This window comes from Eschrichtius robustus, chromosome X (assembly GCF_028021215.1).
Source record: "Eschrichtius robustus isolate mEscRob2 chromosome X, mEscRob2.pri, whole genome shotgun sequence".
Taxonomy (NCBI): Eukaryota; Metazoa; Chordata; class Mammalia; order Artiodactyla; family Eschrichtiidae; genus Eschrichtius; species Eschrichtius robustus.
In genome coordinates, this window is record NC_090845.1 from 44,453,608 (window position 1) to 44,481,306 (window position 27,699).

Here is a 27,699-nt window from a genome sequence, read left to right on the forward strand (position 1 = left end):
CCCATCCTTCCTCTTCCCCACACAGCACTGTGCAGTGAGCTTACCCTGGGATTTTGCTCATCTTTTTATAAACGTTGTGCAAAGGAGTCAGAAATCTGTGTTCAAATACTGCCTAGAAATTAAAGTTTTTAATCAAATTAAATAATATTTAAATGAATTGAAATTTAAAATACACTCTCCCCAGCCATGAAATTATTGTTTCTCCTGGTGAGCATTTCGGAGCCCCTCACTGAGCTCCAGCTGGAGTTGTTCCTTACCCCACGTGGCGCTAAGGTGGCCGCCAGGGCTCCTGCACTGGGAGACAGGCATGCCCGGTCCAGGGATCCAATTTCAGAATAGAGAATTTGTTTTTTAAATCCTCTAATCAATAAGAATTCATAAGAAATCAAATGTTTAGAATTACGTTTGAAGCCATTTTTTGCCATGCATTTTAAAAATCAAGGTATATTTTACATACAATAAAATATTCCCATTTTCAGTATAGAGTTCAATGAATCTTGACAAATGCATAGAGAACGTCCCAATCAACCTCCAAAATTCCTTCATGCTCATCCCAATCATTCTCCCCCAAGACAACAACTAGTTTGATTTCCTTCACTACAGATTATTTTTCCTGGCTTAGAATTTCATACAAATGGAATAATTACAGTATTTCTATTTTGTGTCTGGCTCTTTCACTCAACCTTGTGTTTATGAACTTCACAGACATATGAAGTAGTTTGTCCCTTTCATTTGCTAAGTAGTATTCCATGATCCCATTGTTGTGTTTCTTTGTCAATTCTTATGTTGCTGGACTCCTGGGATGTTTCCAGTTTTTTTGCTGTCGTGAAGAAAGCTAATGTGAACATTTGAGCACAAGTTTTTTGTGTGGACATATTGCGGTAGCATGCTGTGGCTGGCTCACCAGAGCCAATTTTGCAAACCTCTTCTCAACTCTGGTTCTGTGACGTCATATTAGTACACAGTTTGAAATAAGCCATGATGGGAGTATTTACACCATAGTTGGCAATCGCTACAAATTAGAGCTTTCTTTCCCCGGAGAGCTTGTTGGTAAACATTTACCGGTACACCACTGGACATACGTTTTCTTTTTTTTTGGAGTAAATACCTAGGAGTGAGATCGCTGGATTGCATGGTATGTCTGTTTTACTTTACATGAAGCTGCCAAACTGTTTTCAAAGTGGTGTAACATTTTACACTCCCAATAGCAACATATGAAAGTTCCAGTTGCTCCACATTCTCATGAATACGTGGCATTGTCAGTCTTTTTAATTTTAGCCATTGAATGAAGATCTGAATAGAAGAGGGGTGATGGGAAATGGAGGTTATATGGCAGCCAAGTAAGCTGTACATTTGTCTTTCTCCTTATAGACAGAGAAAGTCCTCAGTAAATACAAGTTGAAGCATGTTGAGATCCCCTCACATAATGCCCTTTCCCTGATCTTTCCCATTTCATCTCAGAGAGGAATGCTGAGGCTCCTAATGGGAGAAGGTAATCACTTCAAACACAACAGGCCGCGTTCATACTGTTGGGGAATAATTAAAAATAAAATCTTGTGCCAACCCAGTGAATTCGCTCCACAAAGGTAGAAAAGAATGAAATAGTTTTATTGTCGAATAAGCATTAAACCAGCTCGTGATGTGCATCACAAGCAATTCACTGAAGAGATTTCAGAGAAGGAAAGAAACCTCATCGTTTTATATAGCCAGGCAGATACAACCCATTGCACACAGGTTCTTAAGACAGATGATAACTTGCCCTCAAGAGAACTTGACAGCACCATTTACTACACACAGGTCATCTCAAATTCCCTGGTAATCGGTGTAGCCATCTGCCTTTAGGCAAAGGAAGAATAAAATACATATCTCCTTGACAAGCAGGTGACAACTTGGAGCCAGTCGCCTAGGTCAAATTCCTAGGGTCGTGGAGATAGGGCGCTATCTCCGCTGACGTTTACATTTCAAAGAGATGGCTCCCAGGCCCTCAAGAACAACATTCCTGAGTTGTAAAACTGGCAGGAGGCCTATTTAGCTTTTTTTTAAAAGAGTTACATATATCTTGAAGGTACGGAGAAAAAAGTTACAAGTTTTCTGAAGGAAATACTCCAAGAAAAGGGAGGATGGAAAGTCTCTTTCACTTGTGACACCAGGAAAAATTCAACTTTTAAAAACTTTGTGTTTACCCTACAATATTTCCACACGCTTCCCTGCGTTATGCCCTACTCCAGGTCCACAATTTCCCCTGACCTTCTACTATTAGTCTTTCAAAATCCTTATCAACTCCATTCCTAAAGGAAGCCTCCCCAAACAGCAGGCCGCCACTCCTAGAGCCACAGCCACGGCCACACTAGAGACTCGCTGTTATCAAAGGCTATGACTACAGTCTCTTAGAATTGGAAAACTTTGCAGATATTTGGTCTGATTCTAACCCATTTCAAAGACGGTAAAACTGAGACAGGAAAATCCCAAATGGGTACTTAAGGCGCCGGGTCACTGGAGCAAAAAGGACGCTTAAGGATCCCCCGCCCAAATTCGGGGATCCCTAAAGTCAGCCCCAGGTGACCAAAAAAAACAAACAAACCAAAAAAAACCCTGCTTGATTCCACTACGGCACGATTGGGGTTAAAGCCCACGGAACGCAGGTCTCCTCCTGACTGCGCCTGCGCGAGTCAGGACGTGCGAATTTGCCCTAGACCCTGACGTTTCAGGCAGCCCCTCCTAATGCGGAACACGACCCACATTCCGCCGGTCCTGCCTTGACAGGCGTGACTCTAATCCAATACGAATGGAGGGCTGAGTCCTCCGGAGCCAATAGCCAAAGTCCAAGGGGCGGTGGAGGCGGACTCTATAAGGAAACAAGAAGACAGGCCCAAGATGGAGGCGGCGGCGGCTGTAGCGGCGTGACAGGTGAGGGCGGGCCCGGCAGGGTTAGGTTTCTGGAGCGACCGCTGGGCTCGGGTAGGGAGCCGGGACCGAAAGCTCAGCTCCAGGATGGCTGCGCCTGGGCCCCGACGCCCCCCGCCCGGAACCGGAGGAGTGGTTTGACCTGGGGTGAGACCATCGTCGACAACGCGGGGGGGGGGTAGACTGGAATAGGGGTGCAAGGCTGCGGGGGATGGTTTCGCCCGTCGCGTGTGGCAGCGCGCCTGCGCAGAGCTGGAAGGCCCTCGGTGGGCGGGGCCGGGCCGAATGGGGCTTGGGTTGTGGTGCCTTGTCATGTGCAGTCCCTCTCAACCTCCTTAAGGTATCTGATGACCCTTGCTTACCGACAACGGGGAATGCGTGAAGACGTAGCTCACTTCTCGCTTTCCTTATTCTGGATCAATGTCTAGCCCACTAGGAGAATGTTTGAGGATTCCCCCATTCCTCCTCTTTAACCCTCCCCAGCCTCCTTCCGTGATCACCAGTAATATGCCTGCGACCCTTTCATTAGTTGTCAGGGAGAATTTTGGCGCGCCCTCCGCCCCACCCGCGCTTTACCCCCGTTTATCTCAACTCAGCCACGTCTGGTGTTGCTCCATTACCCTCCTTTCCCCCATGACAGTGTCTGGTGACACCCGTTATCCACTCTTCTTCCCATTACAGTCCCTAGTGACCCCTATTACATCTCCCCTCAGCGTAGTGTCTGCTGAGCCTCTATGAACTCCCCATCACAGTCTGGTGACTCCCATTAGCCACCTAACACAGTATCCGTGAACCTACCATCATTACCGTTCAGGGCTTTGGGATGCCCACAGTGCCCTTACGAACACTGTTTGATGCAATTCCCACTTCCCTCAAACTAAGGGCAGTATCTGATGATCCTCTGTTAGTTCCCCATCACCCTGTCTGTGACTCCCTCCGCACCACAGTATCTGGTAACCCCCTTCGCCATTAGAAAGCCAGGGCAGCCTGTTCATGTCCATTACGTACCTGACAGGCCCCAGTGCAGTGCGTGCTGACTTCCCCGTTAGTCCCTAGCACGGAGACTTACGTGCTCCTGTGCCCTCCGGGACAGTGTGTGTACCTCTCACTATGTCCTACCCCCCACCCCACCCTGCCCTATGCAGTGAATCCGAGACCTTGGCACTTAAGTGTGAGACAAACAACAGGAGCGGCTGAGCAGAGGAGGAACTGGATCCCTTGGGCTGTGTGGAAATTAGGCTACAAGGGGTGACGTGGAGCTGGGAGATTGAATTTTTGCCCCCTGCCACTTTGCTTCCAGACCATCATTATGGGACCTCTGAATTTTCCCTCTGTCTTCTAGGAGCCCCATGGCACCTGCCCAGCCCCACCTTAGCCCGTCTTGACAAAGTCCTAGGCTCCATGGAGCCACCACGGGGCCCCCCTGCCAACGGGGCCGAGCCGTCCCGGGCAGTGGGCACCGTCAAAGTGTACCTGCCCAACAAGCAACGCACGGTGGTGAGTCTGACGGGAGCAAAACTGGCAAGGGGTGGGCGTGGACCCAGTTGTAAATCTTGGATCAGAAAGGTGACAAGGGCTGGGAGAGTCAGCTGGGGACCCCACTGAGCGCTGACTCCTCACACCTACACACACACAGGTGACTGTCCGGGATGGCATGAGTGTCTACGACTCTCTAGACAAGGCCCTCAAGGTGCGGGGTCTCAATCAGGATTGCTGTGTGGTCTACCGGCTCATCAAGGGGTAAGTGTGGCACCGCCACCTCCAACTGGGCACGCAGCCTTCCAGCCCCTCCTCAGAGTCATGCGACTCTCCACTCTGCTGTGCAGTCTCTGTTAGTCTTCCCTTCATTCAGTGAATCCGTGAGTGCATCCAGCTTTTGTCTCATTACTTCATTAGTTTATTGGCCTGTAAGGTCAGCAACTCATTTTCTTCTTGGACCCCAAATCCTCACCGTGCTCCGTCATGTCCTCCCAGAATTCATCTGTTTCATCTTTCACTGTTTTATCAATTTGTCAGCTCTCTCCTTCCTCCATTTCCTTGTTCTCTGTCTGCTGTGTGGGCCTCGCTGACCTTCCCTTTATTCCTCCGTTTTAGAGTTCCTTAACTTTTTTGTATTCAATTCACGCATTGCTTTTTATTTGTTATCTCAGTGCCTCACCAGCTGCTTTGTCGGGGGCTTGCTCAGGACTCCTAAGATTTAGTTGTTTCTTCAGTCTCATTTGCTGCTCGTCTTGTGGCTAAGAGCATGGACTCTTCGCACTGTCCTGCCACTCACAATCCCTTGTGGCTCTGGACAAGTCGTTTCATCCCCCTGAGCCTCAGTTTCCCCATACGTAAAATGGGGGCAAGGATAGTACTAGTTCCTAGAGTTGCTGTACTAAGAATGAAACATGTCATCTATTATTGCATGGATGGCAGGCTTGGAGGGACTTTTGGGGGGTTCCCTTCTTCCCCATGGCCCCTGTCCACCCTCCCACTCACTCCCTTCCATGCCTTCTGCAGGCGAAAGACAGTCACCGCCTGGGACACAGCCATTGCCCCCCTGGATGGCGAGGAGCTCATTGTGGAGGTCCTCGAAGACGTCCCCCTGACCATGCACAATTTTGTGAGTGCAGGGTAGAAAGTGGGGGCAGACCGTGGGTGTGGCGGGAGGGTCCCTGACCAGGCCTCAATCTTCTCTACTCTGTGACAGCAGGTACGGAAGACGTTCTTCAGCCTGGCCTTTTGTGACTTCTGCCTTAAGTTTCTGTTCCATGGCTTCCGCTGCCAAACCTGTGGATACAAGTTCCACCAGCATTGTTCCTCCAAGGTCCCCACAGTCTGTGTCGACATGAGTACCAACCGCCGACAGTGAGCCTGGCCTGGGGTGGGCAGGGGGATGGGGAGGACAGAGGCCCAGCCACAAGGCTCTTACAGACAGCTGACCCATGTTCCCTTGCTTTACACCCTGAATGCCCTCAAGGTTCTACCACAGTGTCCAGGATTTGTCCGGAGGCTCCAGACAGCATGAGGCTCCCTCGAACCGCCCCCTGAATGAGCCACTCACCCCTCAGGGTCCCAGGTAGGGAATGCCTTAGCTGAAGGGCTGCTGTCAGAAGAAAAAGATCTGGAGGCCTCCGTAGAGTACAAGCCATACTGAATTCATTTGTTTACTCCATGAACATTTATTTAGCACCTACAAGTGTGAGTAAGGGCATGGAGCCCTGGGGCCTTGGGTGAGTCCCCTGATCTCTCTGGGCCTTAGTTTTCTCATCTGTAAAGAGCGGATAATGACCACATAGGGTTCTGGTGAGGATTAAATGAGTTAAGACATGTCCAATGCTTAGAACAAGAACTGGTATAGGATAAGTTCTTATTAATTATAATATATATCTATATATATGCATCTAACTACTTAGTTAATTCCTCCAGTATAACCATGCTCAAGCCTTTCCACTTTGAAATACATATTATTTTATCGTAAATTCCCTTTCACTTCTCCTTTATGTTAAGTATTATAATACTATAGTATTTCAATGTTGAAATATATTATTGCTCTAATATATCATGTTCATATGATATGCATTTTATATATCTATATATTTTATAATGTCAATATTTATATGATATATTTATGCTATTGTATTATGTGTTATGTTGATAATATTTTCATATAATGTAGAACATCAAACATTTTTATGTAATATATGAAATAGTAAAGTTAGAGCATTATGTTATTTTTAATTATGGGTATATGTGAATAAATTATCTATGAATTGCATTTCAGGATAGTGAAGGGACCATTAAGAAATATTTTTGTAACATTATAATATATTTAGTATATATCATGTATAACAGATGTGTATGTGTAACATATAACATTATTATAATATGTGTAAAGCATTGTAATTTTAATATAGATAACATACTGTACGTTATATAATACATAATATATTTGAATAGTACATATAGTTATACAATATTATATATTGCTCTTCCCCCACTATCTGCATGGCTTGCTGTCCTTCCTTTAAGTCTTCGCTCAAATGTCACTTGCTCAGAGAAGCCTTTCCTGACATCACCAGGGACACTTCCTGTCTCCTTATGTTGCTTTATTTTTTGCTTTATTGCACCTATCACCATTGGACATATTAAATATTCTTTGTTTTTTATTTCTCTTTTTTCCTGCTGCAGTCAGCCCCATGAGGGCAAGAACCTTTATTTGTTTTTTGTTTTTTTTAAATTTAAAATTTTTAGTACAGTTCAAATCAGCATGCGTGTAGAACCTTTATTTGTTTCGTCCACAGTTTTATTTCCACTACCTAGAATGGTATCTGGCACATGGCAGGCACTCAGTCAGCGCTTCTTGAACAAATGCATAATAGTAATGACAGTGGACGTTTACTCTGTGTGAGCTAAACACACACTTAGGACGGGGCGGGGCGTGGGCGGTGGTGGCAGCTCTGCTGGTTCTCTCATTCACTCGACAGTGATTTCACAGCCTTTCCCCTGCCAGCTCCTGCACCCAGCACCGCGACCCCAAGCACTTCCCCTTCCCTGCCCCGGCCAACGCCCCCCTCCAGCGCATCCGCTCCACATCCACCCCCAACGTCCACATGGTCAGCACCACAGCCCCCATGGACTCCGGCCTCATCCAGGTTGGTGTCGAGGCGGGAGGTCACGGGGGAGCACCGGGCAGAGGGGAGGGCCATTCCTGTTGTCTTCTATGTCCTCTCTCTGACGCCCAGCCCTCTGCTTCCAGCTCCCTGCCCAGAGTTTCAACACTGACGGTGAGCCCCCCGCTACCTGCACCCTGAGTCCCCCACCCCACCCCACCCGGCTCCACTCACATCCTCTCCGCAACTGCAGCTGCCGGGAATAGAGGTGGTGGCGATGGAACCCCCCGGGGGAGCCCCAGCCCGGCCAGCGTGTCCTCGGGGAGGAAGTCCCCACATTCCAAGTCCCCGTCAGAGCAGCGGGAGCGGAAGTCCTTGGCCGATGACAAGAAGAAAGTGGTGAGCTCCAGGGGGCACCTTTGGTGGGGGCACCGCAGGCCGAGTGATGAGGGGTGTGGGCAGGCCCCTGAGATGCCGCCCTTGTGGCCCGCAGAAGAATCTGGGGTACCGGGACTCGGGCTATTACTGGGAGGTGCCACCCAGTGAGGTGCAGCTGCTGAAGAGGATCGGGACGGGCTCGTTTGGGACCGTGTTTCGTGGGCGGTGGCACGGCGATGTGGCCGTGAAGGTGCTCAAGGTGGCCCAACCCACAGCTGAGCAGGCCCAGGCCTTCAAGAACGAGATGCAGGTGCTCAGGTGAGATTGCTCGCGCGCAGGGATGGGGGCAGGGGCGGTGGGCACCGCCTTGGTGCCTCTCTGGGGAAAGGCCATACTGAAGGCACTTCCTGCACGTCCCCTGTGTACGTGTGGTGTTATAACCATAATGGTAAGTTTCTTCTCTATCAGAGAAGCCCCTTTCCCCTCTGGGAAAAGGGTATGTTTAGAGGACCTCTGGTCACATTGGTGTTTGTGTTTGTGTAAATACTGATATTAATTAATGGCTCTGCCTCCAAAATGTGGGTCTTTTCGTTTGCCTGCTGTGAAATGGGTATCACTAATGTTACTGTGGTACTTACATCAATGGCATAATGTGAGTTAACTGCATCGCCAGGCAGCCTGGCGTCCTTCCCTCTCCTCTGCTTGTTCTGCATCATTAGTATATCTTTATTGTGTTGCCTTCTTGTTATTAATTATAACAATACCATACTTTAAAGAACAGTATTAGACCTATAATCAGAACCAGAATTTAATCATTGTTTGATTAATGATTGTGGTTGCTCTGCCTAATATATCATTCATACTATATTAACTCATTTGTGCTAAGAAACCCTGATGCTCCCTTTTTGCCACCCTAGTTCCTACCACTCCTGGGGTTGCCAGGGTGGGCTTTCCCCTCTGACAAGTGGGCACAATTATGTTGCAGAGTTGACGTTATCATAATTCCTTGTGCTGTTTTAATACTCATCCTCATAATGGATGCCACAGTAAGGAAATTTTCAGTCTTTGCTCCTCTCTATGAAATGACAATGATTTGAGCAGGCTGTGAATTTGCGTTGTGTTCGTATTGAAACTATAACCTAACTGCTGTGAAGAATACTAATGTGCTGTGAGCAAAATTGCGGAGCGTTGTTGATGTTCTTTGCGTGTAAGTTACCATTGTAACTGCAGTTAATACTTCTATAAGGAGTGAAAGTTTTCTTCTAAATGAGGGTGGCTCCATTCATACAGGACAGAGTTTCTGTCAGGTAACCTAGGTACCCAGTAGCGATAACAGCAAGGACAGTGATATTTTCAGGGTGCTTGCTTGTGTTCAGCTGTTCTAATAAGCACCTTACAGGTTATTTACTCACATAGTCCTCCCAACACCCCTGTCAGGTAGCTCACGGAATTATCACAGTTTTGCAGTTGAGGAAAATGAGGCACAGAGAAGTTAAGTGTCTTCCCTGAGATTGTACAGTGAGTACCCAGGGAAGCCTGGATTGGAACTTAGGGTCTAATTTGAGTCCAAATCCCAAGCTCTTTACCTCTAAGCCTCTCATGGTTAACAGGATATAGTCACACATCACTGATATTTTTACCCGGCATTTATCGATATTCTGTTGATATATCACTGATGAAGGTTGGCATTCCACTTTCTCATCTCATCTCAAATGGTCACAGGCTCAGGTCATGATCAGGGTCAGAGGTATGGCAGGTACTGATGATTAAGACACTCCTGGTCAGCAGGGGGTGAGGGGTAATCCCTCCCTCCTGCTTTTGTTGGGAGACTTGGATGAGGAAGCCCAGGACATAAGCGCCCAGCGTGGAATCATAGCCCAGCAAACACATCTCACAAATTCATTGACTCTGGCCATAGTCTGGCCCTGAGCCTCCTGAAAGCCAGGGTGGGAATGATGGCAGAAGGCAGCAGTGAACAGCGCCATTCCCAGTGCTCAGAAAGTTGCTGTTTACCCTCCCTGCCCTGATACCTCCCGCCCTGCCTGCAGGAAGACACGTCACGTCAACATCTTGCTGTTCATGGGCTTCATGACCCGGCCGGGATTTGCCATCATCACACAGTGGTGCGAGGGCTCCAGTCTCTACCACCACCTGCACGTGGCCGACACACGCTTCGACATGGTCCAGCTCATTGACGTGGCCCGGCAGACTGCCCAGGGCATGGAGTGAGCGTCCTGGCCTGGGGACTAGGGAGGGGCTGGGGGATCTGGGGGTGGGGAGATGAGGTAGCCCTCAGACCATCTGACACCTGCTTGTACCCCAACAGCTACCTCCATGCCAAGAACATCATCCATCGAGATCTCAAGTCGAACAGTATCTACATGTTCCTCTCTAAGGGCTGGGCTGGGGTGGGGGGCATCAAACAGGATGAGGGCTTAGAGGGATGGCTCTTGTGGGAGGCTTTCTGGGGGCAAACAGGGAGGGGCACACGTGGCATTTCCCTTTGCCAGGTGCCAGAGCTGTGGCTGGGGAGGGGCCTTTAATGGGAGTCTCTTGGTCAGGAGTCAGGGTTTTGGCTGGTGCAGGTGCTGTTCTTCGGGACTCTGGTCAGGGTCTGAGGAGCGGCAGCTGTGGAGGGCGTTAGGGGAGCTCCTGACCAGTGTCACAGGCATGGTGAGTGTGGGTGCCATTAGAGGAGCTTCCTAGTCAGGAGGCACAGGAGGGCCAAGTGTAGGGGGCATTAATTGGAGCTCCCCACCCAAGTCAAGGTTGTGGCTAGTTTGTGTGACATTGCGGGGCTTCTGGTCGGGGTTAGAGGCGTGACTGGTGTGGAGGTGTCAACGAGAGCCTCCCAGTCAGGGCGAGAAGCCCGGCTATTGGGAGTCCCTGTAGTGGCCCTTGACCCTGGCGGACATCTTCCTACACGAGGGGCTCACGGTGAAGATCGGGGACTTCGGCCTGGCCACAGTGAAGACGCGGTGGAGTGGAGCCCAGCCTTTGGAGCAGCCCTCGGGCTCTGTGCTATGGATGGTGAGTTGGGCCAGGCTGGACTGGGGGCATATAGGGACATGGGCTGCTGGGCTAGGATGTGGGAGGCCGAGTGGGGCCGGGGATGCCTGCACCCCAAGGTGTGGGTGTCTGGACTGCTCATGCTTCACCCCGTGTGGGTGGCTCTGAGTTACACCCAGTGTGGCTGGTGGGCTCTGGGCCTATGGGCCAGTCATTTGCTGACCTCCACATTTCCTCCTGCCCGGTCCGACCTATTGAAGGCAGCTGAGGTGATCCGTATGCAGGACCCGAACCCCTACAGCTTCCAGTCAGATGTCTACGCCTATGGGGTTGTGCTCTACGAGCTCATGACCGGCTCGCTGCCTTACAGCCACATTGGCAGCCGTGACCAGGTGAGCCCCGTGCCTTACCTGCCATCTCCCAGGCCAAGGGATCCCCTCAGCCTCCAAACCTCAGATCTCCACCTTTGCACGGACCAAGAACACCACACTTCCCCCAGAAACCCCAAGTTTTCTGAGCTGAGGATTCCCAGATTCCTCTGGGTCTTCCGTACCCAGAATTCCCTCCTTCACCCACATCTACTCCTCTGGGTCCTCAAAGTCCAGAATCTCCTGAATCCCCTATACCCAGAATCCCCCTAGGCCCCCCAAAGCCCAGAAGCCCTCTGGACCCCTAGACACATACAGTCCTCTGGCCTGGGTACTCAAACTCTCCAAAGTCCCCAAAGACCAGAGTCCCATTTCTCCCAGAAACAATCCCTTTGTACTTCTGGAATCCTCACAGTTACCTACAACCATTCAGGCCTTAGGTATCTGTCAGACTTCAGGGCCCTTGAATCCGTAATATTCTAGGCCCCAGACATTTCTCCAGGTTCAAGGCCTGGACTCTCCCAGACCCTCAGAAACCCAGGATCCTCTAGGCTTCAGGTACCAGTAGTCGTTGGGTCTTGAGCACTCACAATCCTACAGACCTACGTGGACCCATAGTCCTGTAGGCCCCAGACCTCTACAGAAATACAAGCTACTGAGGGCTGGAATCCTTTAGCTTCCTCCAGACCCAGAATTTCATGTTTCCCCCAGACTCAGTACTTTCTAGGCCCCTAAGCCCCCTAGAAACCTGTGGACCCATAATCATCTGGGCCCCGGACACCTACAGCCCTTGACTTCCCCCAAGCTTAAATCCTTCTGTTCTGTAAGCAGAGAATCCTTCTAAGTCCTCAGAGACCCAGAATCTTTAGATCCACAAGATACCCACAGTCCTCTGGGCCCCAATACCCAGAATACCCCAGTTCTCCTAAAAGGGGCCCTCCAGGTCCCTCAAGACCCAGAATTCCCTGGGCTTCCCAGCCCAGACCCCCAGATCACCCCATTCCTGTCCTCCCTCCCAGATTATCTTTATGGTGGGCCGTGGCTATCTGTCCCCGGACCTCAGCAAAATCTCCAGCAACTGCCCCAAGGCCATGAGGCGCCTGCTGTCTGACTGCCTCAAGTTCCAGCGGGAGGAGCGGCCCCTCTTCCCACAGGTGGGCCGAGGAGGAGGGCTGGACACCCTGGGGAGGGAGCCTCTGAGGAGAAGGACTCTGAGGTGTGAATGTGAACTGTGTTGTGTTCAAGGCTCCGAGGTGTACAATGTGTGTGAGTGTGTGCTTCCCCATTAGGCTGGGGTCTGGGGGTGTCAGGGTGCCCACGCGGCTCTGGACACCCCTCCTCACCCGCCCCTGCCCCCAGATCCTGGCCACGATTGAGCTGCTGCAGCGGTCACTCCCCAAGATTGAGCGGAGTGCCTCCGAACCCTCCTTGCACCGTACCCAGGCTGATGAGTTGCCTGCCTGCCTACTCAGCGCAGCCCGCCTTGTGCCTTAGGCCCCACCCCCAGCCACCAGGGAGCCAATCTCAACCTGCCACGCCAAGGAGCCCTGCCCACCAACCAATCAATGTTCTGTCTCTGCCCCGTTACTGCCTCAGGATCCCCCATCCCTGCCCTGGGAGATGAGGGGGTGCCCATGTACTTTTCAAGTTCCTCTGGAATTGGGGGGCCCTCAAAGACCGAGACCCCTGCCTCCTCCATAATTCGGTTTCCTCTTGGCTTTGGCGATACTTCTGAATTCGGGAGTTCCTCCATCTCCAACGGCTGGGATTTGTGGCAGGGATTCCACTCAGAACCTCTCTGGAATTTGTGCCTGATGTGCCTTCCACTGGATTTTGGGGTCCCCAGCACCCCGTGTGGATTTGGGGGGGTCCCCTCTGTCTCTCTCCCACCATTCAAGGACTCCCCTCTTTCTTCACCAAGAAGCACAGAATTCTGCTGGGCCTTTGCTTGTTTATTTTTCTTCCGGACTCTTCTCATGGGGTTCAGAGCCGCTGAGGGGTGAGGGTGAGTCCAGGCAAGGGTTGGAGGTTGAGGGGAGGTGCGGACCACACAAACAGCGCCACTGCACGCATCACCACAGGCGGCACGATGAACGAGGACCACATATGCCAAGCACGGCACGAGAGGAGGCCACGTCAGTCACAGACACAGACATCACTGCAAAGGTGGGGAAGTGGGGGACCACTGGCCTGTGTGCAAAGGATTCTGGGAGGATGGGTGGCGTTTGCATATTTAAAGACAGCTGTCAGAGGCAGGAAAGTGGGGCAGGGGTCCCTGGGGAATTGAGGGGTCCTAGCAGTGGGAGGAGCTCCCAGTGTGTTGAGTGGGGTTGGTTGGGGTGGGGGGTGGGGGGGTGAAGGGAAATCCTTGGGGAGCTGGGTGGGGGCAGTTGAAGAGGTGGATCTCCAGAGATGTGAGATCCATAGAAAGGGTCTCAAAGGTAGGGGTTTCTTAAGGATTTGGGAAATTTTGATAGGGAACAAGGTGTGCTTGAGAGATCTGGTACCAGGAGTGGGGTTTTCCAGGAATTTCAGGGCTCCGGGAGGGGTTGCCTGGTGTTTGGGAGCTTCCAGAAAGGAAAATGCATTCTGAGGGCACCAGGAATGGAGGTCTTCAGGGATTTGGAGGTTCTAAAACTGAGAAGTAGGTCTCAGTTTTTGAAAGGACTTGGGAATTCTAAACGTGAGAACTGGATTTAGGACCAGGAGTGAGGTTTCCCCAGGGACTTGGGCATTCTGAGGAGTGAGAAGAGGGATCTTGGCGATCCAGGAGAGGGCTTCTCAAGGGATGAGCTTCCAAAAGTGAGAATTAGATTCAGGGCCCAGACAGGGGTTGCCCAGGGATTTGGGGGCTCTCAGGGTGGGGTGTCAGTCGGAGAAGAGGCTGGCGAAAGACTTCCTCAGGCTGCGGATGGTCTCAGCTTTCACCTCGTCCTGGCTAAGGCTGGGCCTGGGCGGGGCTGGCTCTGGAAGGTTGAAGGCATTGGTCAGAGACTGGGATTTGCTAGAGAGAAACAAGGTGGAGGCGTGGGAGGAAGGGGGGGAGAGGAAGGGAGGAGGGGGAGAGAAACACAACGTTACCCCAGGCCGGGCCCCAGCCCTGCCCCTCTGGTCCTGGGGCTGTGCCTGTGACCCTCCCCCCCCCCCCCGCCCCAGCACGGGCCTGGACCCTGAGGGAGTCTCAGGACGAATGGAGGAGCCCTGGGCCAGGCTGGGAGGACTTGGATCCAAGGTGAAGAAGCCTGGGATTGATGGGAAGAGTTCTGGGCTGAATCTTCTCTTATAATTCTAGGCTAGATTGGGAGGAGTTTGATATATAGGTGACGATGGGCAGGGAGGTTTCCAGTCTAAGGGTGAGGAGTCCAGAAAAGCGGGGGGGGGGGGGGGGCGGTGCTTGGACCAAGGACAGGCTGGAAGGGGCAAATCTAAGGGGGAGCAGTTGGGTGGGGCAGGGAGGACTTCTGAGCTAAGAGAGGAGGTCTGGAATGGACCAGAAGAGGCAGAGAGGATGGTGTGATTTGGGAGGAGACTGAGATGGACCAGAAGGGAGCCTAGACTTTAGGAGAAGCATGAGGACGACTGGGAAGAGTGAAGTGACATAGGAGGACGGTGGGTGGGGCCGGGAGGAGTTTGCGGGTTCGGCTGGGGGGGGAGTCAGGTTGGGCAGGAGGAGGATGAGTTTGGCAGGGAAGTACTGAAGGAGGGTCAGCAAGGCGCCTGGGGTGGGCCGAGAGGAGCTGGGCTGGGGGGCTTTCCCAGGGCCTACTGGGAGGATTCTGCACTTCAAAGGGGGTTTCTCTGGGATGGAGGGCAGGAGCCTCTGTGAACTGGGAGGGGTCTGGCCCAGACTGGAACTGGAGAGAGAGCTCTCAGGACCCCTGTGTAGGACCTGGGTCTGAGGAGCCTGGGAGCTGGGGCTGCCCTCCAGGTGCAGGAGCGCATTCTGTGAGCAGCAAGGTGAGGGCTGCTGTGGGGTCCCCTTACTTGAGCTGGGGGTGTGGGGGTCCCCCGGCAGCGGCGGTGGCAGGTGGCGGCACGTCCTGGCTGGGTTTCTGGGCCAGCTGTGGCTTGGTGGGACGTCCAGCGGGGCCCGAGCCACTGGGTCGAGGCTGCTGCGTGGTGGGTGGCCCAGTGCGGGGCATGGGACCCGCCTGGCTGGCCTGGCGTGTGGGGCCGGCAGGGCCTGGGGGTTTCTGGGGTGGGGCCTGGCGCTGCTGACCACCCGGTGGAGCCCCTGAGGCCTTTGGCGGAGCCTGACCAGAGGCCGATGTCTGACGAGTAGCCTGTGGGGGGCCTGCCTGGCGCTGGGGAGAGGGGGAGGCCGGCGGGCGGGCTGCTGGAGGTGCCCCGGGGCCTCCCGCCACTGGCCGGGATTGGCGGCCTTGACCCTGGGGCAGCGGCGTGGCCTGGGACGCAGGCTGCTGGGGCGCTGATGTGGGACTCGGTAGGCGCTGGGGCAGGGGGCTGCCAGCTGGGGGTCCGAGGCCCGAAAGGTGCTGCTGACCCTGCGGGGTCGGGCGCTGCTGCAATGGGGGTCCCTGGCGTTGGGGGCCTGGGCCCGGCTGTGGAGGGCCGCCTGAGGGACGGAGAGAAAGTGCACACGTGAGAGCGAGCAAGTGAGAGGTGGGGGGCTGCCGGCGGGGTCGGGGCCCAGGAAGCTGGCCCCTCACTTACCCTGTGGCGGGGGTCGTTGCTGAGCTGGGGGCCCCGCGGGCTGCTGGGAGGTCTGGCGGCCCAAGGGCAGGGCCCCTGGGGACGGAGTCTGCGGCAGAGGAGTGGAGCAGGAGAGGTTAAAAATAGTTACCAGCCGGTGGAGCATCAGCCAATCAGAATGACATGGGTTCCCTGTGTGCTGGGTGTTGCCGCATTTGTGGCTGAGCTGAGGGGATGGCAGGTTGTGGGGTGCGGGACTCACTCCCAGGGGAGGGGTCAGGAGGCACTCAGGGAAGTCAGGGTAGCAGCTATTTATCATTTTTTTAAAATAGTTGGTAACTGCTGCGACACATGTGCGTCATGGCGATGCCCCTAGCCTGCTGATTATCAGCTCTGTGACACAGTATGACCAAGGGCTGGCCTGCCCGCCACTAGCCTCCAAGGGCCAGAGCCAGGGGCCTGACCTGGCTGTGGGAGCCCCTGCCGGGAGAGGCATCCCGCTGCCACTGCCGGGGCAGGGCCTGGGCCATCTTGTTGACCACAAGCTCTACGATGAGTTGCTTGTCTTCATCCTGGTGGTCACCGATGAGCGGCATGGAGGAGCCCACCACCTGGGGGAGGAGAAGGGATCCAGTGAGGAGAGAAGCAGGAAGTGCATGGGAGGGTGACGATGACGAAGTGCTTTAAGTTGGGAAAAGGCATGACTGGCGGCTGCCCAGGAAACCAACTTCAGTATGAGAAGCACCGATTATGCAGTGTGGGGAAGGCTTGCCTTTTACAAGATACCTTACAGCTTAGGACAGACTAGCAGGGGTGAGCTAATGAGGGCCTACTGGCCAAATCCGGCCCAGCACCTGTTTCTGTGCAGCCCCAGGCCCCGGAGCTAAGGATGGGTTTTACATTTTTTAATGATTGAAAAAAAATCAAAACATTTCATGACGTGAAAATTATATGAAATTTAAATTTCATTGTCCATAAACCAAGTTTCATGGGAACACAGCCACCCTTACTTTCTTGCCGTATCGTCTGTGGCTGCTCTTGCAGAACTGAGGAGCTGCAGTAGCGACCGTATGGCCCACAAAGCCTAAGATACGCACCGTCTGGCCTCGACAGAAAACGTTTGCCAATCCCTGCTTTATAGTTTGCTCGGTGCTCTGTGTTTTACAAAGAACTTTGTGGTTTACATGGTACTTTACAGTTTACAAAGCTCCTTGCCCTTTACAAAGGACTGTTACATATATGGCGTGTTTAGACTTTGGAAAGTGCTTTGCAAAGGGCACCACTGTTTACACGATGCTTTACCATGTATAAAGCGCTACCGTTTACCATGCACTCTGAATTTTCAAGGTATTTTACAGTTTGCAGATTGCTTTACTGTTTACCGGGGACACTGCTGCTTATAAAGAGCTTTAGAATTTTGAAAGCGCTTTGCTTCAATAATGAGGATTTCCCAGTTTACAGAGCTCCTCTTTAAAATAATTTTATGAAGCACTTTGCTGTTCACTAAGGAGTACCTTCCTAAGGTACTTTACAGTTTACAGAATGCTTTAAGTATCAACCACCACTCTCTATAAAGTTCTTTGTAGCTTACGAAGTACTTTGCTGTTGGCCAAGTACAAATTCACAGAACACTTTAAAGATTACTAAGTGCTTGGTCATTCACCAGAATGTCTCAGTTCACAGAGGACGTTACAGCTTAACAAGTGTTTTGCGCTTCACTAAAGATGTCCAAGTTCACAGAGCAGTTTAGAATTTAGTAAGTATTTTGCCATTTGCCAGGGATGTCCCGGTTCACAAGGCACTTTACGGTTTTACATATTGCCATTCGCTGAGGGCTTTCTAGGCCCTGGCGTGCTTCACAGTGTTGCTGCCCTGCACCTGCTCCCCGCTCTGTGCCCCCACCAAATTCTGGGGTGCTCCTACCTCAATGATGTGGTCCCTTCCGTCCTTGCCATGCAGCGCTTCCACTGCGCAGATGTCCAGTCCCCCAAAGATCTCTGAGCACGTGTCCACCCACAGCTTGTACCTGCCAGGACACAAGGCAAGGAAGCCCATCAGTGCCTGGTCTGGGCGGCCACACTTCTACCCCCCAAGCCCAAGTTCAGGCCGCCCACCTGTCAGACATGGCAATCTGCTCGAGCATCGCAGAGCCGGTGTTGGTCTTCCAGTTTCCTGACACTGACGTCCTCCTGGAGAGTAAGAGGAGACAGGAGAGAGGCTTGGGGGGCCTGGGCTGCACAAGGCAGGGCAGGGGACCCCTACCCAGGCCTTGGTCTCCTTACTCACATGTAGGCCTTGTAGTTCTGCCCAATCTTCTGGACGCGCACATCGTATTTGGCATCAATGAAGGGCTCGGCAGTGGCATATGTCTTGGTCAGTGCCACGACACTTGCGATGTCCTGGAAGTCGTGCTGGTTGTCCACCTTGACCTGTGGGAGTGGGGTGGGGAGCAGGGCCCGGTCAGGAGGGGGCGGCAGTCGGGGTGCCTTAGGGCAAATGACACAGGTGTGGTGAGTGCACAGAAATTTGGTGGACACCCCAAGGCACTCAAGCATGCATTAATTCTGGGTCTCCTGGTTTTTACATGTACACACAGACACCAAATTGGGCGTCTACAACTCTGTGAACACACAAAACCCGACTTTTAGACTTGTTTACTTTAAATGGTTAAGTTGTATGGTACGTGAATTATATCTCAATAAAGCTGTGGGAAAATTGTGTGTATATACAGTATATGCATGTGGGCACCCAGACAAAATCAATTGTACACACAATATATAAACATACAGAAGCATGGACACACTCAAACATACAAATTACAAGTCTGCTTTCTACGGACACACAGACAAAATCAGATGGGTGGACAGCATACAGGACCCCAAGACCCTTGAATGTAAAAGATGATGTAGTGTGTGTTCAACACAGAGGCCTGCCTATACACAGACACAGTGCTGGATACACTAACAAAATAACAGGACACACAAAACTGGCTGAACGCATGATAGAAAATTGGGCCACCAAAATGTAAGAATATGAGGAAAAATACAAATAGATAAATGACACAATTATACAGAATTATTGTGTGCACTGAATACACAATATACTTCTAACAGGCGTACCTTCTCGGAGATACTGTGGGTTCAGTTCTGGACCACCGCAATAAAGCGAAGGTCACAATAAAGCAAGTCACACAAACTTTTTGGTTTCCCAGTGCATATAAAAGTTATGCTTATACTGTAATCTGTTAAGTGTGCAATACATCTAAGTGTCTAAGAAAAACAATGTAATACCTTAATTAAAAAATACTTTATTGCTAAAAGATGCTAACCATCATCTGACAACCCAGGGTTGTCACGAACCTTCAATTTGTAAAAAAAAAATGTAGTATCTGTGAAGCGCAATAAAGCGAAGTGCAATAAAACGAGGTATGCCTGTTCTTATATCCGCACGATGCCAGGAACATGCATCATTTATAAGCACGCACATACAAAGCCCACCCGGGGACTTACCTTACCCATCCCAGAGTGTGCGTGCCCCATCTTCACAACTACAGGGTACGTTGTGCTGCTGAGCTGGTAGGGTGGAAAGGGAGAGCATGGTCAGGGAAGAAGGGCTGACAGCCATGGCTGGGGGTGGTGCTGAGGGGAGCCCATCCAGCGGGAGCCACACTGAGAGCGATTTTCCCAGAAGAGGTGGGTCAGAGACAGCCAGCCGGCAGCTGGGGGTCACACAGTACCTCGGCGCCCAGAATTGAACCCAGAGCCCTGCCTGCCTGTCCCTCCCTCCACCACCCCCAAGTCCCAGACTTCCCGCCTCTGCTTTCCTGGGCAGAGGCATGGGATAGGGGTGGGGGACTTTTCCGGAAAAGGGAAAGTTTGTTTTTACAGTGAATGGATGATAGAGAAGTGGGTGTGTGATGTGCGTGCGTGGGCGCGTAGTGGCGAGCATGTAGCAACTGGACCCCTCAGCCAGGCCTTGTGTGTGTCTCCTCCACACACATATACAACCCAGAGACACACAAACCCTCAGAACTCAGATCTACACAGCCAAACCCAGAGCTTCCCACACATGCTGAGACCCACGCGATGGAAAGATCCACCACCAACACCGGTTCCGGAGCCTGCCTTGCTGTGTGGCTGCACAGAGACCCTCACAGCCAGCCAGCCAGCCCAGCAGCACACACTCAACACTTGTAGACACGCAATCAACACTTTTGGGCAGAGACATACACACAGCCCTCCTCCTCTCACCCAAATCCACGTAACAGACGGACACGCAACACGAAGGTTATCCATGCAACACAGAGACGAACAACCCTCAGAGGCACAGCCACAGAATGCAGAGGCACACACAACTCTGACAGGCACACACAACAGAACTGGGCACGTATTCAACACTGACAGATACACACGCAATGCTCCTGGGCATACGCACAACAAACAGAAGGACCCACACCACATGGACAGGTATACACACTTCTAGGTATTCACACTTCTAGGTATTCACAGAACCACCGAGACCCACAACACAGAGACTCATACTCCTGGGCACACGCAAAGTGTATGCAGGGACGCACACACAAAAAACGTGCCTTGCCATATATACAGATGGAGAGGCATGCACACAACCAGAGACACCCAGAACCTCCTAAGTACATGGACAACACCCCGGGGTGTGTACATGCACACACACTCACATCCAGGCGTGGGGATACCTCAAGTCTCCCCCAACCCTGGGTGGAGTAGAGGGGACCTAGTTGGCCGACCCCAGCGCCACCATACATGGATGCACATGCAGGGCTTTGCCCTCCCTCCTCTGTGCCGACAGGGGTGACAGGGTAGAGGATGGCATTCCCGGAGGGGCTGCTGGGGCGGTGGCGGTTCCCAGTTCCCGACAGGCACAGGAAGTCCGCAGGGTCAGGGTGACCGATTGACCTTCAGGCCTCACCCTCCCTCTGCACGCCCCCCCACCTTCCTCATTTCCCAAATGACTGGCGTCATGATGGGGCGCTGAGAGGCACTGAGTTGTTACCGGGATGCTCTGATTAGCATTCCAGGGAAAACAGGCTGAAATGGCAGATGACGTAACAGGCACACACGCAGACCACAGAGGTGATAGCACATCCTCAATTCCATTCGCAACCCAGACCTGCTTTACAGGGGCAGGCACAACTCCAGAAGCAGCAGAAAACATAATGGGCTCAGGACTTCCCTGGTGCCACAGTGGTTAGTCATCCACCTGCCAATGCAGGGGACACGGGTTTGAGCCCTGTTCCGGGAAGATCCCACATGCCGCGGAGCAGCTAAGCTCCGTGCGCCACAACTACTGAGCCTGCGCTCTAGAGCCCGTGAGCCACAACTACTGAGCCCACGTGCCACAACTACTGAGCCTGCGTGCCACAACTACTGAGCCTGCGTGCCACAACCGAAGCCCATGCGCCTAGAGCCCGTGCTCCGCAACAAGAGAAGCTACTGCAATGAGAAGCCCCACGCACCGCAACGAAGAGTAGCCCCCGCTCGCCGCAACTAGAGAAAGCCCGCGCGCAGCAGCGAAGACCCAATGCAGCGAAAAATAATAAATAAATAATACAATAAAAAAAAAAACACCAACAAAAAAACCATACTGGGCTCAGGTACACTCAAGTACACACACACACCACAGAGGGGCACACACCACCTAAAGGCACACAGGCAACTCTCAGAGGCAGAGACACAGCAGGAAACTGTGTGCAAGCACACATGCACACCACCCCCCGCCCCGAGGTTTTTAGGCTCTTTTCATAAACCTTCCTTGTTTTCTCTGGACCTGAGCCTGAACACAACACTGTGTATATGTGTATGCGTGTGCCCACACATGTGTGCATGCAGGGAGCTCTGAACACTGGGATCCCCTGGCCAACCCTAGGTTTGAATCTTGGCCTCTCCTCTTCCTAAGGCCATGTTCAACCCCAGGCAGGTCACTTAACCCTCTCTGGGCCTCAGTTTCCTGATCTGTATAAAGGGTACAATCAGGCCCAAGCAGTCGGTGTGTGTGGGGACTGCCAGGTGTCTGCTGTGCACACCCAGCTGGACCCCACGCCCCCCACACCCATCCAGCTCGCCAGGTGGCCATACAGCCAGACACCCGTCCATGAAACCCCACCAGTTTCAAAACCTGCACGATAACCCGGGTCCACACAACCCCTCACATGTAGACAGTGGGCAAAACTCTGTGCTGACTCAGGTTTCAAAGTCATGATGCTGCAGCGGGACTTCCCCTGCCCTCACTTCTCCCTTCGCCTCCACCACCGACTTAGCGCCCCCCGTCTCATTCACTCTCATTTCCCACTTTCACAGTCAGCTCCTCCAAATTCCTGGTTTACTTCTCTTCCCTCTTATCTGGTCCTGCCCACCCCCCCAACAGAGTCATTTCTTCACTCTCCTTCCTGGGCAGATCACTTGACCCCTTTGTGTATCTCATTTTCCTCATTGGTATAATGAGAACACGAACAGTCTCTAACTCACAGATGTTGTGAGGAACACATTAGTTATTTCGGGCAAAATGCTTAGCACAGTATCTGGCACACAGGAAGCCTCCATCCTCAAAAGGTGTTGGGCACTATTATTATTATTGGTTTAATATCCCTAGGTTAGCCAATATTAATTAACAAGGAGGTAATCGGGACTCACTGACAGATAAAGTATTTCCAAAGATTTTAGAGCCGTGTTTGATACATAGTAATAGTAAGCACTTCGTAGTGCTGGTGGTAGTTTCTGTTTTGGTGGTAGTGTTGGTGGTGATGGTTGTGCTAGCCACTCTGAGTTAATCAAGCTTAATTAGCAAGGGGGTGATGGGGATTGGATGAGAGAACTACACAAAGGCTTCAGGGCACAGTACACAGTAAGCGCTCCATAAGTGGCTCCTATCATCACTATCATCATCATTATTATTATTGGCCTGTCCTCCCTGACCTAACCAAGGATGTTAATCGGCCCTCAGAGCCCTTTCCCAGGACGCCAGGGAAGATTCAGGCAGCATCTGGAAGCTGGTGGACAGAGATTGCCTCACGCCGATCCCCACCAGGGGCGTGGGAGGGTTGGTGGGGAAGGGGCAGGGCAGGATGGGAGGGGATCAGTTTCCTACTGACTCACTGGCCTCTTTCACCACCATTCAACTCCCCCCACCCCAATGCTCATTCATTCACCAGCGACCTCCCCGCTTGCCAGGACTGTGCCCAGCGTGGGTTAAGATCCTGGTGCCAGTTAGCCTAGGTTCAAATCCCAGCCATGCCCTGTGGTCCTGGGAAAGTTCTTCAATTCCTTTATGCCTGTCTGGGAAATGGGAATAATACCGATAACCACCTCAGAGGCTTATCGTAAGCTTTAAGTGAAATAAATTATGCCGAGTGCCGCCCGGTACACAGTTGGTGCTATATAAATGCTGACTATTTGCCTGTGGTTTTTTTTTTTTGAGAAGGGTTAAGACCCAGGCTCTGGCTCCATCCAGGTCACCTGAGTTCCAATCCCAGTTCTGCCACTTATTAACTGTGACCTTGGATAAATCACTTAACCTCTCCGTGCCTCAGTTTCCCCACCTTGTATCCTTCCTCCATTCACCTGCCCTACCTCCCTCCACTGCTTCTACTTGTTTGCTCTCTGCCGCTCACCGCCCCCCCCCCAAAACAGTAGGTGCACAAGAAATGCTTATTGAAGGAATGAACTAATTTGGGCTTTAGCCATGGGGATTTTCGGGGATGTGGGTGATCGGATAGATTTTGGAGACTTTAGGGAATTGCACTGGGTGGAATCCTGCCTGTAAGCCCTCCATGAGACCGCCTGGAGGGACTGGTGCCTGACGTGGAGATGGGGGAGGGGGGTGGTCAGGGCGAGGCTCAGGGGGAGGGAGAGGAGGAGGGTGCATCTCCTTTTCGGCAGCCCAGGGCCCGCCCCTTGGCCTCCACGGATGGTGGGCGGATGAGTAATGCATCCAGGAAGCCTGGAGGCCTGTGGTTTCCTACCAGCTGCCACCCCGCCCCTCGCTTGGATATTTATCCTCCGCTGCTCCAGCCCTGCCGCCATCGCCGAAGACCCAGCGCCCAGAGAGGCTACACCAGAGGTAGGTAGGGGCTTGGGCGGCCCGCAGGGCCTGGAACTGGGCTGGAGCTTTCCTGCCTGATGATACTCGGCTGCTCAGCCTGGCCAGCGGGTACCGGGAGCCTAGGCTGGTCCAGGGGAAGAGGGTGGGGGGCTGGAACTGCTCCCCCAGTCCCGACACTCCAAATTCCTTTGAACCCCTGGCATCCATCCTCAGCTCCCCGAAAGCCATGAGCCCTTAATGTCAGATGCCTCCCAAGCTGCCAACTCCTCTAAATTCCCTCCCTGTCCCCCGGCAACCCAAACCCCTGATGCTCCCTAAACTCCCCCAGCCTCCCAAATCCCTAAACTCAAAGCTTCCTCTGAACCCAAATCCCTCAGGCACTCCCACCCCCTTAAGCCCCCAAACTCCCTCAACTCCCTAAATCCCCAACCTCCTCCAAATTCCTCAACTTCCCTCAACTCCCCCACCTCCTCCACCTCTCAATATGCGCAACCCCCAAACTCCCAACCTCCCCGAAAACTCCTCCAGCTCCCCAAAGCCCAAATTCCTCAGCCCCAACTCCTCAACCTTCCGACTTCTTCAACACTCTTAAATTCTCAAACTCCCCAGCCCCCTTATTCCCCAAACGCTACAGCCCCATAACTCCCCCACTCACCTAGTCCCCTAAATCCCTCAAACTCCACAACTCCTAAACTCTCCTGACTCCCTACCCCCCTAAACTCCCCTGGGCTCTCAAATCCCCAAGCCCCTTAAAATCCCCAAACTCCCCAACCCGGTGTGTGTGTGGGGTAGAATGGGGTGGGAGGCCTGCCCAGGTACATGGATCGGCTGAGCTGGGGGCCCTCTGAACCCTCCTCCCCACCCCCACAGAACGCACCATGGCCCCCTTTGCACCCCTGGCCTCTGGCATCCTGTTGCTGCTGTGGCTGACAGCCCCCAGCCGAGCCTGTACCTGCGTCCCACCCCACCCACAGACGGCCTTCTGCAGCTCCGACCTCGGTGAGTGTATCCACCCTGCCCACACACTCTGGGCTTCGGTTTCCCTCTCAGTCCAGTGGGGTTCACGATGGTGCCTACCTCTAGAACAATTCCACTCAGCCCCACACTGACTCTGCTTTAGCCGCTCTGCCATCCTCACACTTCCGTGATTACTCAAGGCCCAATCCCACCTCAGGGCCTTTGTACTGTCTACTTCCTCTGCCTGGTATACCCATTCCCCCAGGTATCCACATGGGTGGCTGCCTTAAATGTCACCTTCTCAGGGTGGCCTTCCCTGACCACCCTGTTCAAAACTTGAACCCCTGTCCCCTACTACTCCTGATCCCCCTCACCCAGCTCTGAAGTTCCCCATCACACTTAATACCGTCTAACTTCCTATATACTTAATTATTTTGCTTATGTTTAGTCTCTCTTCTCCTGGCTAGAATGTGAGCTCCACAAGGAACGGATTTCTGTGTTTTGTTCACTGTTATGTCCCTGACACCAAGAACAGTGCCTGGCACAGAGCAGGCGCTGCAAAATATTTGTTGAGTGAACGAACACATGATGAATATGTGAAAGAGGCTTGAAGCAGTGCTTGGCTAAGAGTAGGCACCAACATACAGGTGAAGCAATTAACCAATGTATAAATCGCTAGGGTGCTGTCTGGCATCCAGCAATCCCTATTTAAGTATGTGCTTTGCTAGTATTATTATTGTGATTATTTTTATTGGCTCATGCAGTCCCTTTGACTCGTTTTTTTCCCCTCTTCTCCTGTAGTCATCAGGGCCAAATTTGTGGGGACTGCAGAAGTCAACCAGACCTCCTTATACCAGCGTTACGAGATCAAGATGACCAAGGTATCCCTCCTGCCCCTTCCCCCGGCAGTTCCTAAAATCTTCCTCCCTGTCAAAATAAAAGACTTTGGCCACCGGTTTGGCGAGGAAATTAGCTGTGATATCAGAGTGCTATACGACTTCAGGGAAGAATGTGGAGTGGGAGGATTATGTCAGTAAAAGATTCTTCCCCTCATCCATTGACAGATGTTCAAAGGGTTCAGTGCCTTGGGGGATGCCTCTGACATCCGGTTCATCTACACCCCCGCCATGGAGAGCGTCTGCGGATACTTCCACAGGTCCCAGAACCGCAGTGAGGAGTTTCTCATAGCTGGTGAGGCCCCGCCCCATCGCCCTGTGCCACGACACCCCTCCGATGCTGCCTGGCAACTGCAAGGGAGGGAGGAGAGGCTCTGTGGGAATGGTCCCAGTTGAAATGGGGACCGCCCCAATTTCAGCCTATCAGAAGGCTGGGGCTTTGCCCAGCGGGGTCTGTGGTCCTGGGAAACCAATCTGGCACCACTCTGTCCCTGGCCCAGCCAATCAGAATCTGCCTGTTGACCCCCCCCACCCCGCCCCGCAGGACAACTGTCGAACGGGAACCTGTACATCACCACCTGCAGTTTCGTGGCTCCTTGGAACAGTCTGAGCTCCGCTCAGCGCCAGGGCTTCACCAAGACCTACGCTGCTGGCTGTGAGGAATGCACAGTGAGTGCCTGGACCTTGCCCGCCACCTGGAGAGCAGTCCTTGGGCTCTTCCCCAAACCATGGCTTGTTTTTGGTTCCCTCTGACTATTCCTTGTCCCTATGGCTGCTTCCCAAACCCTAGGGATGTCCCTGATCTCTCCTGCTGTTCCCTCAAATCTGAGACTGTTCCCTTGGACATTCTGCTTGTTCCTGGGAATTCTCTGTTTCCTGGACTTTCTGGCTGCTTCCTGTCCCTCTGACTCCCCCCTGTGACTGCTCGGCCACTCTGACTGTTCCAAGACTGCTCCCTGATGGCCCTGAATGTCCTCTGACCCCAGTGACTATCTCTGAGCCCCACATCTCCTTATGCTTAAGTTTCGTGCCCACCGGTTGTTCCCTGCTACTGCCAGCTGTTCCCTATCCAATGGGACAGGTCCCCAGGAGACCTGCCTGACTGTTCCCCCACCACCATTCCGGGAAGCTGATCCTTTCCCTGGACTGCTGTCACCTCCTCAAGCCCAATGACTGTTCCCCACGATGGGAGGGAGTGTTCTTGAGTCTGTACCCAGGTGGGGTGACAACAGGTCTCCCCAGCAGCTCCAAATTAAAAGCTGAGGAGCAGAAAGTTCTCCTCCGGAGGGGAGGTAGGGGCAGGAGGAGAAGCCCTCAGAGATGTGTCTCCCTCCCCTCCTCCAGGTGTTTCCCTGTTCATCCATCCCCTGCAAACTGCAGAGTGACACTCATTGCTTGTGGACGGACCAGCTCCTCACGGGCTCTGACAAGGGCTTCCAGAGCCGCCACCTTGCCTGCCTGCCCCGGGAGCCAGGGATGTGCACCTGGCAGTCCTTGCGGCCCCGGATGGCCTGAATCCTGCCCCTTCAGCGGAAGCGGAAGCCTGCACAGTGTTCACCCCCATTTCCACTCCCGCCTTTCTTTCTCCAAGACAATGAAATAAAGAACTACCACTCAGCAGGCAGTGTCCCTGTGTAGTGTCTGGGAACAAACCTATGTCAGACGACCTGGTGCGAGCATCCTGGGACCAATGCTGAGGGGGTGAGGGGTGTCAAATGCTTTTTATATTTTACATAAAATTTGAGGTATTGGTAATAATTCTCTACATTGGCATTAGTGCTGGCGCCTGCAACATCAGTAATGGTAATTTAACCTGCCTTATCAACCACGGCTTATTGGATAATCTCTCTACTCAACGCTTAA

General features: G+C 52.5%; 3 protein-coding genes across 8 annotated transcripts in view; 2 read left to right on the forward strand and 1 right to left on the reverse strand.

Annotated features, from left to right (window-relative positions):
* Window positions 1-2,819: 2,819 nt before the first annotated feature.
* Window positions 2,820-13,193, forward strand: ARAF (A-Raf proto-oncogene, serine/threonine kinase). 5 transcript variants are annotated; one of them, XM_068532894.1, is made up of 16 exons: window positions 2,820-2,907; window positions 4,247-4,401; window positions 4,541-4,644; window positions 5,407-5,509; window positions 5,600-5,754; window positions 5,867-5,965; window positions 7,385-7,541; window positions 7,646-7,673; window positions 7,753-7,898; window positions 7,993-8,195; window positions 9,926-10,102; window positions 10,204-10,250; window positions 10,789-10,907; window positions 11,147-11,278; window positions 12,274-12,408; window positions 12,614-13,193. In XM_068532894.1, exons 2-16 carry the CDS (start codon window positions 4,306-4,308, stop codon window positions 12,746-12,748), a joined length of 1,836 nt encoding a protein of 611 aa, XP_068388995.1. In that variant the 5' UTR covers window positions 2,820-2,907; window positions 4,247-4,305; the 3' UTR covers window positions 12,749-13,193. The 5 variants fall into 5 exon arrangements, with proteins under 5 accessions (XP_068388995.1, XP_068388996.1, XP_068388997.1 ...); XM_068532895.1 differs by having other exon boundaries at window positions 7,400-7,541; XM_068532896.1 differs by lacking the exon at window positions 2,820-2,907 and adding an exon at window positions 2,914-3,051.
* A 444-nt stretch (window positions 13,194-13,637) lies between these two features.
* Window positions 13,638-27,699, reverse strand: part of SYN1 (synapsin I) — a 44,702-nt gene continuing 30,640 nt past the window's right edge. Inside the window, exons 6-13 of one of the 2 annotated variants that reach the window (XM_068532889.1) lie at window positions 19,417-19,479; window positions 18,194-18,336; window positions 18,022-18,096; window positions 17,831-17,933; window positions 16,372-16,518; window positions 15,929-16,016; window positions 15,239-15,830; window positions 13,638-14,258 (exon numbers count right to left, since the gene is read on the reverse strand). In XM_068532889.1, coding sequence (XP_068388990.1) covers window positions 14,123-14,258; window positions 15,239-15,830; window positions 15,929-16,016; window positions 16,372-16,518; window positions 17,831-17,933; window positions 18,022-18,096; window positions 18,194-18,336; window positions 19,417-19,479 — 1,347 coding nt within the window. In that variant the 3' untranslated portion in view covers window positions 13,638-14,122. The remainder of the gene's footprint in view (window positions 14,259-15,238; window positions 15,831-15,928; window positions 16,017-16,371; window positions 16,519-17,830; window positions 17,934-18,021; window positions 18,097-18,193; window positions 18,337-19,416; window positions 19,480-27,699) is intronic. The other variant, XM_068532890.1, reaches the window with a different exon arrangement.
* On the forward strand, window positions 23,895-27,456 carry TIMP1 (TIMP metallopeptidase inhibitor 1). The gene is made up of 6 exons (XM_068532911.1): window positions 23,895-24,001; window positions 24,854-24,982; window positions 25,742-25,821; window positions 26,005-26,131; window positions 26,381-26,505; window positions 27,181-27,456. The coding sequence occupies exons 2-6, from the start codon at window positions 24,862-24,864 to the stop codon at window positions 27,349-27,351; spliced, it is 624 nt and encodes a 207-aa protein (XP_068389012.1). The 5' UTR covers window positions 23,895-24,001; window positions 24,854-24,861; the 3' UTR covers window positions 27,352-27,456.

Coding starts and splice junctions, on each gene's coding strand:
- ARAF (XM_068532894.1), top strand. CDS start 4,306: ATGGAGCCACCACGGGGCCCCCCTGCCAACGGGGCCGAGCCGTCCCGG. Junction 7,542..7,645: donor TGGACTCCGGCCTCATCCAG/GTTGGTGTCGAG, acceptor CTCTGCTTCCAG/CTCCCTGCCCAGAGTTTCAA. Junction 10,908..11,146: donor CGGGCTCTGTGCTATGGATG/GTGAGTTGGGCC, acceptor GACCTATTGAAG/GCAGCTGAGGTGATCCGTAT.
- TIMP1 (XM_068532911.1), top strand. CDS start 24,862: ATGGCCCCCTTTGCACCCCTGGCCTCTGGCATCCTGTTGCTGCTGTGG. Junction 25,822..26,004: donor ACGAGATCAAGATGACCAAG/GTATCCCTCCTG, acceptor ATCCATTGACAG/ATGTTCAAAGGGTTCAGTGC. Junction 26,506..27,180: donor CTGGCTGTGAGGAATGCACA/GTGAGTGCCTGG, acceptor CCCCTCCTCCAG/GTGTTTCCCTGTTCATCCAT.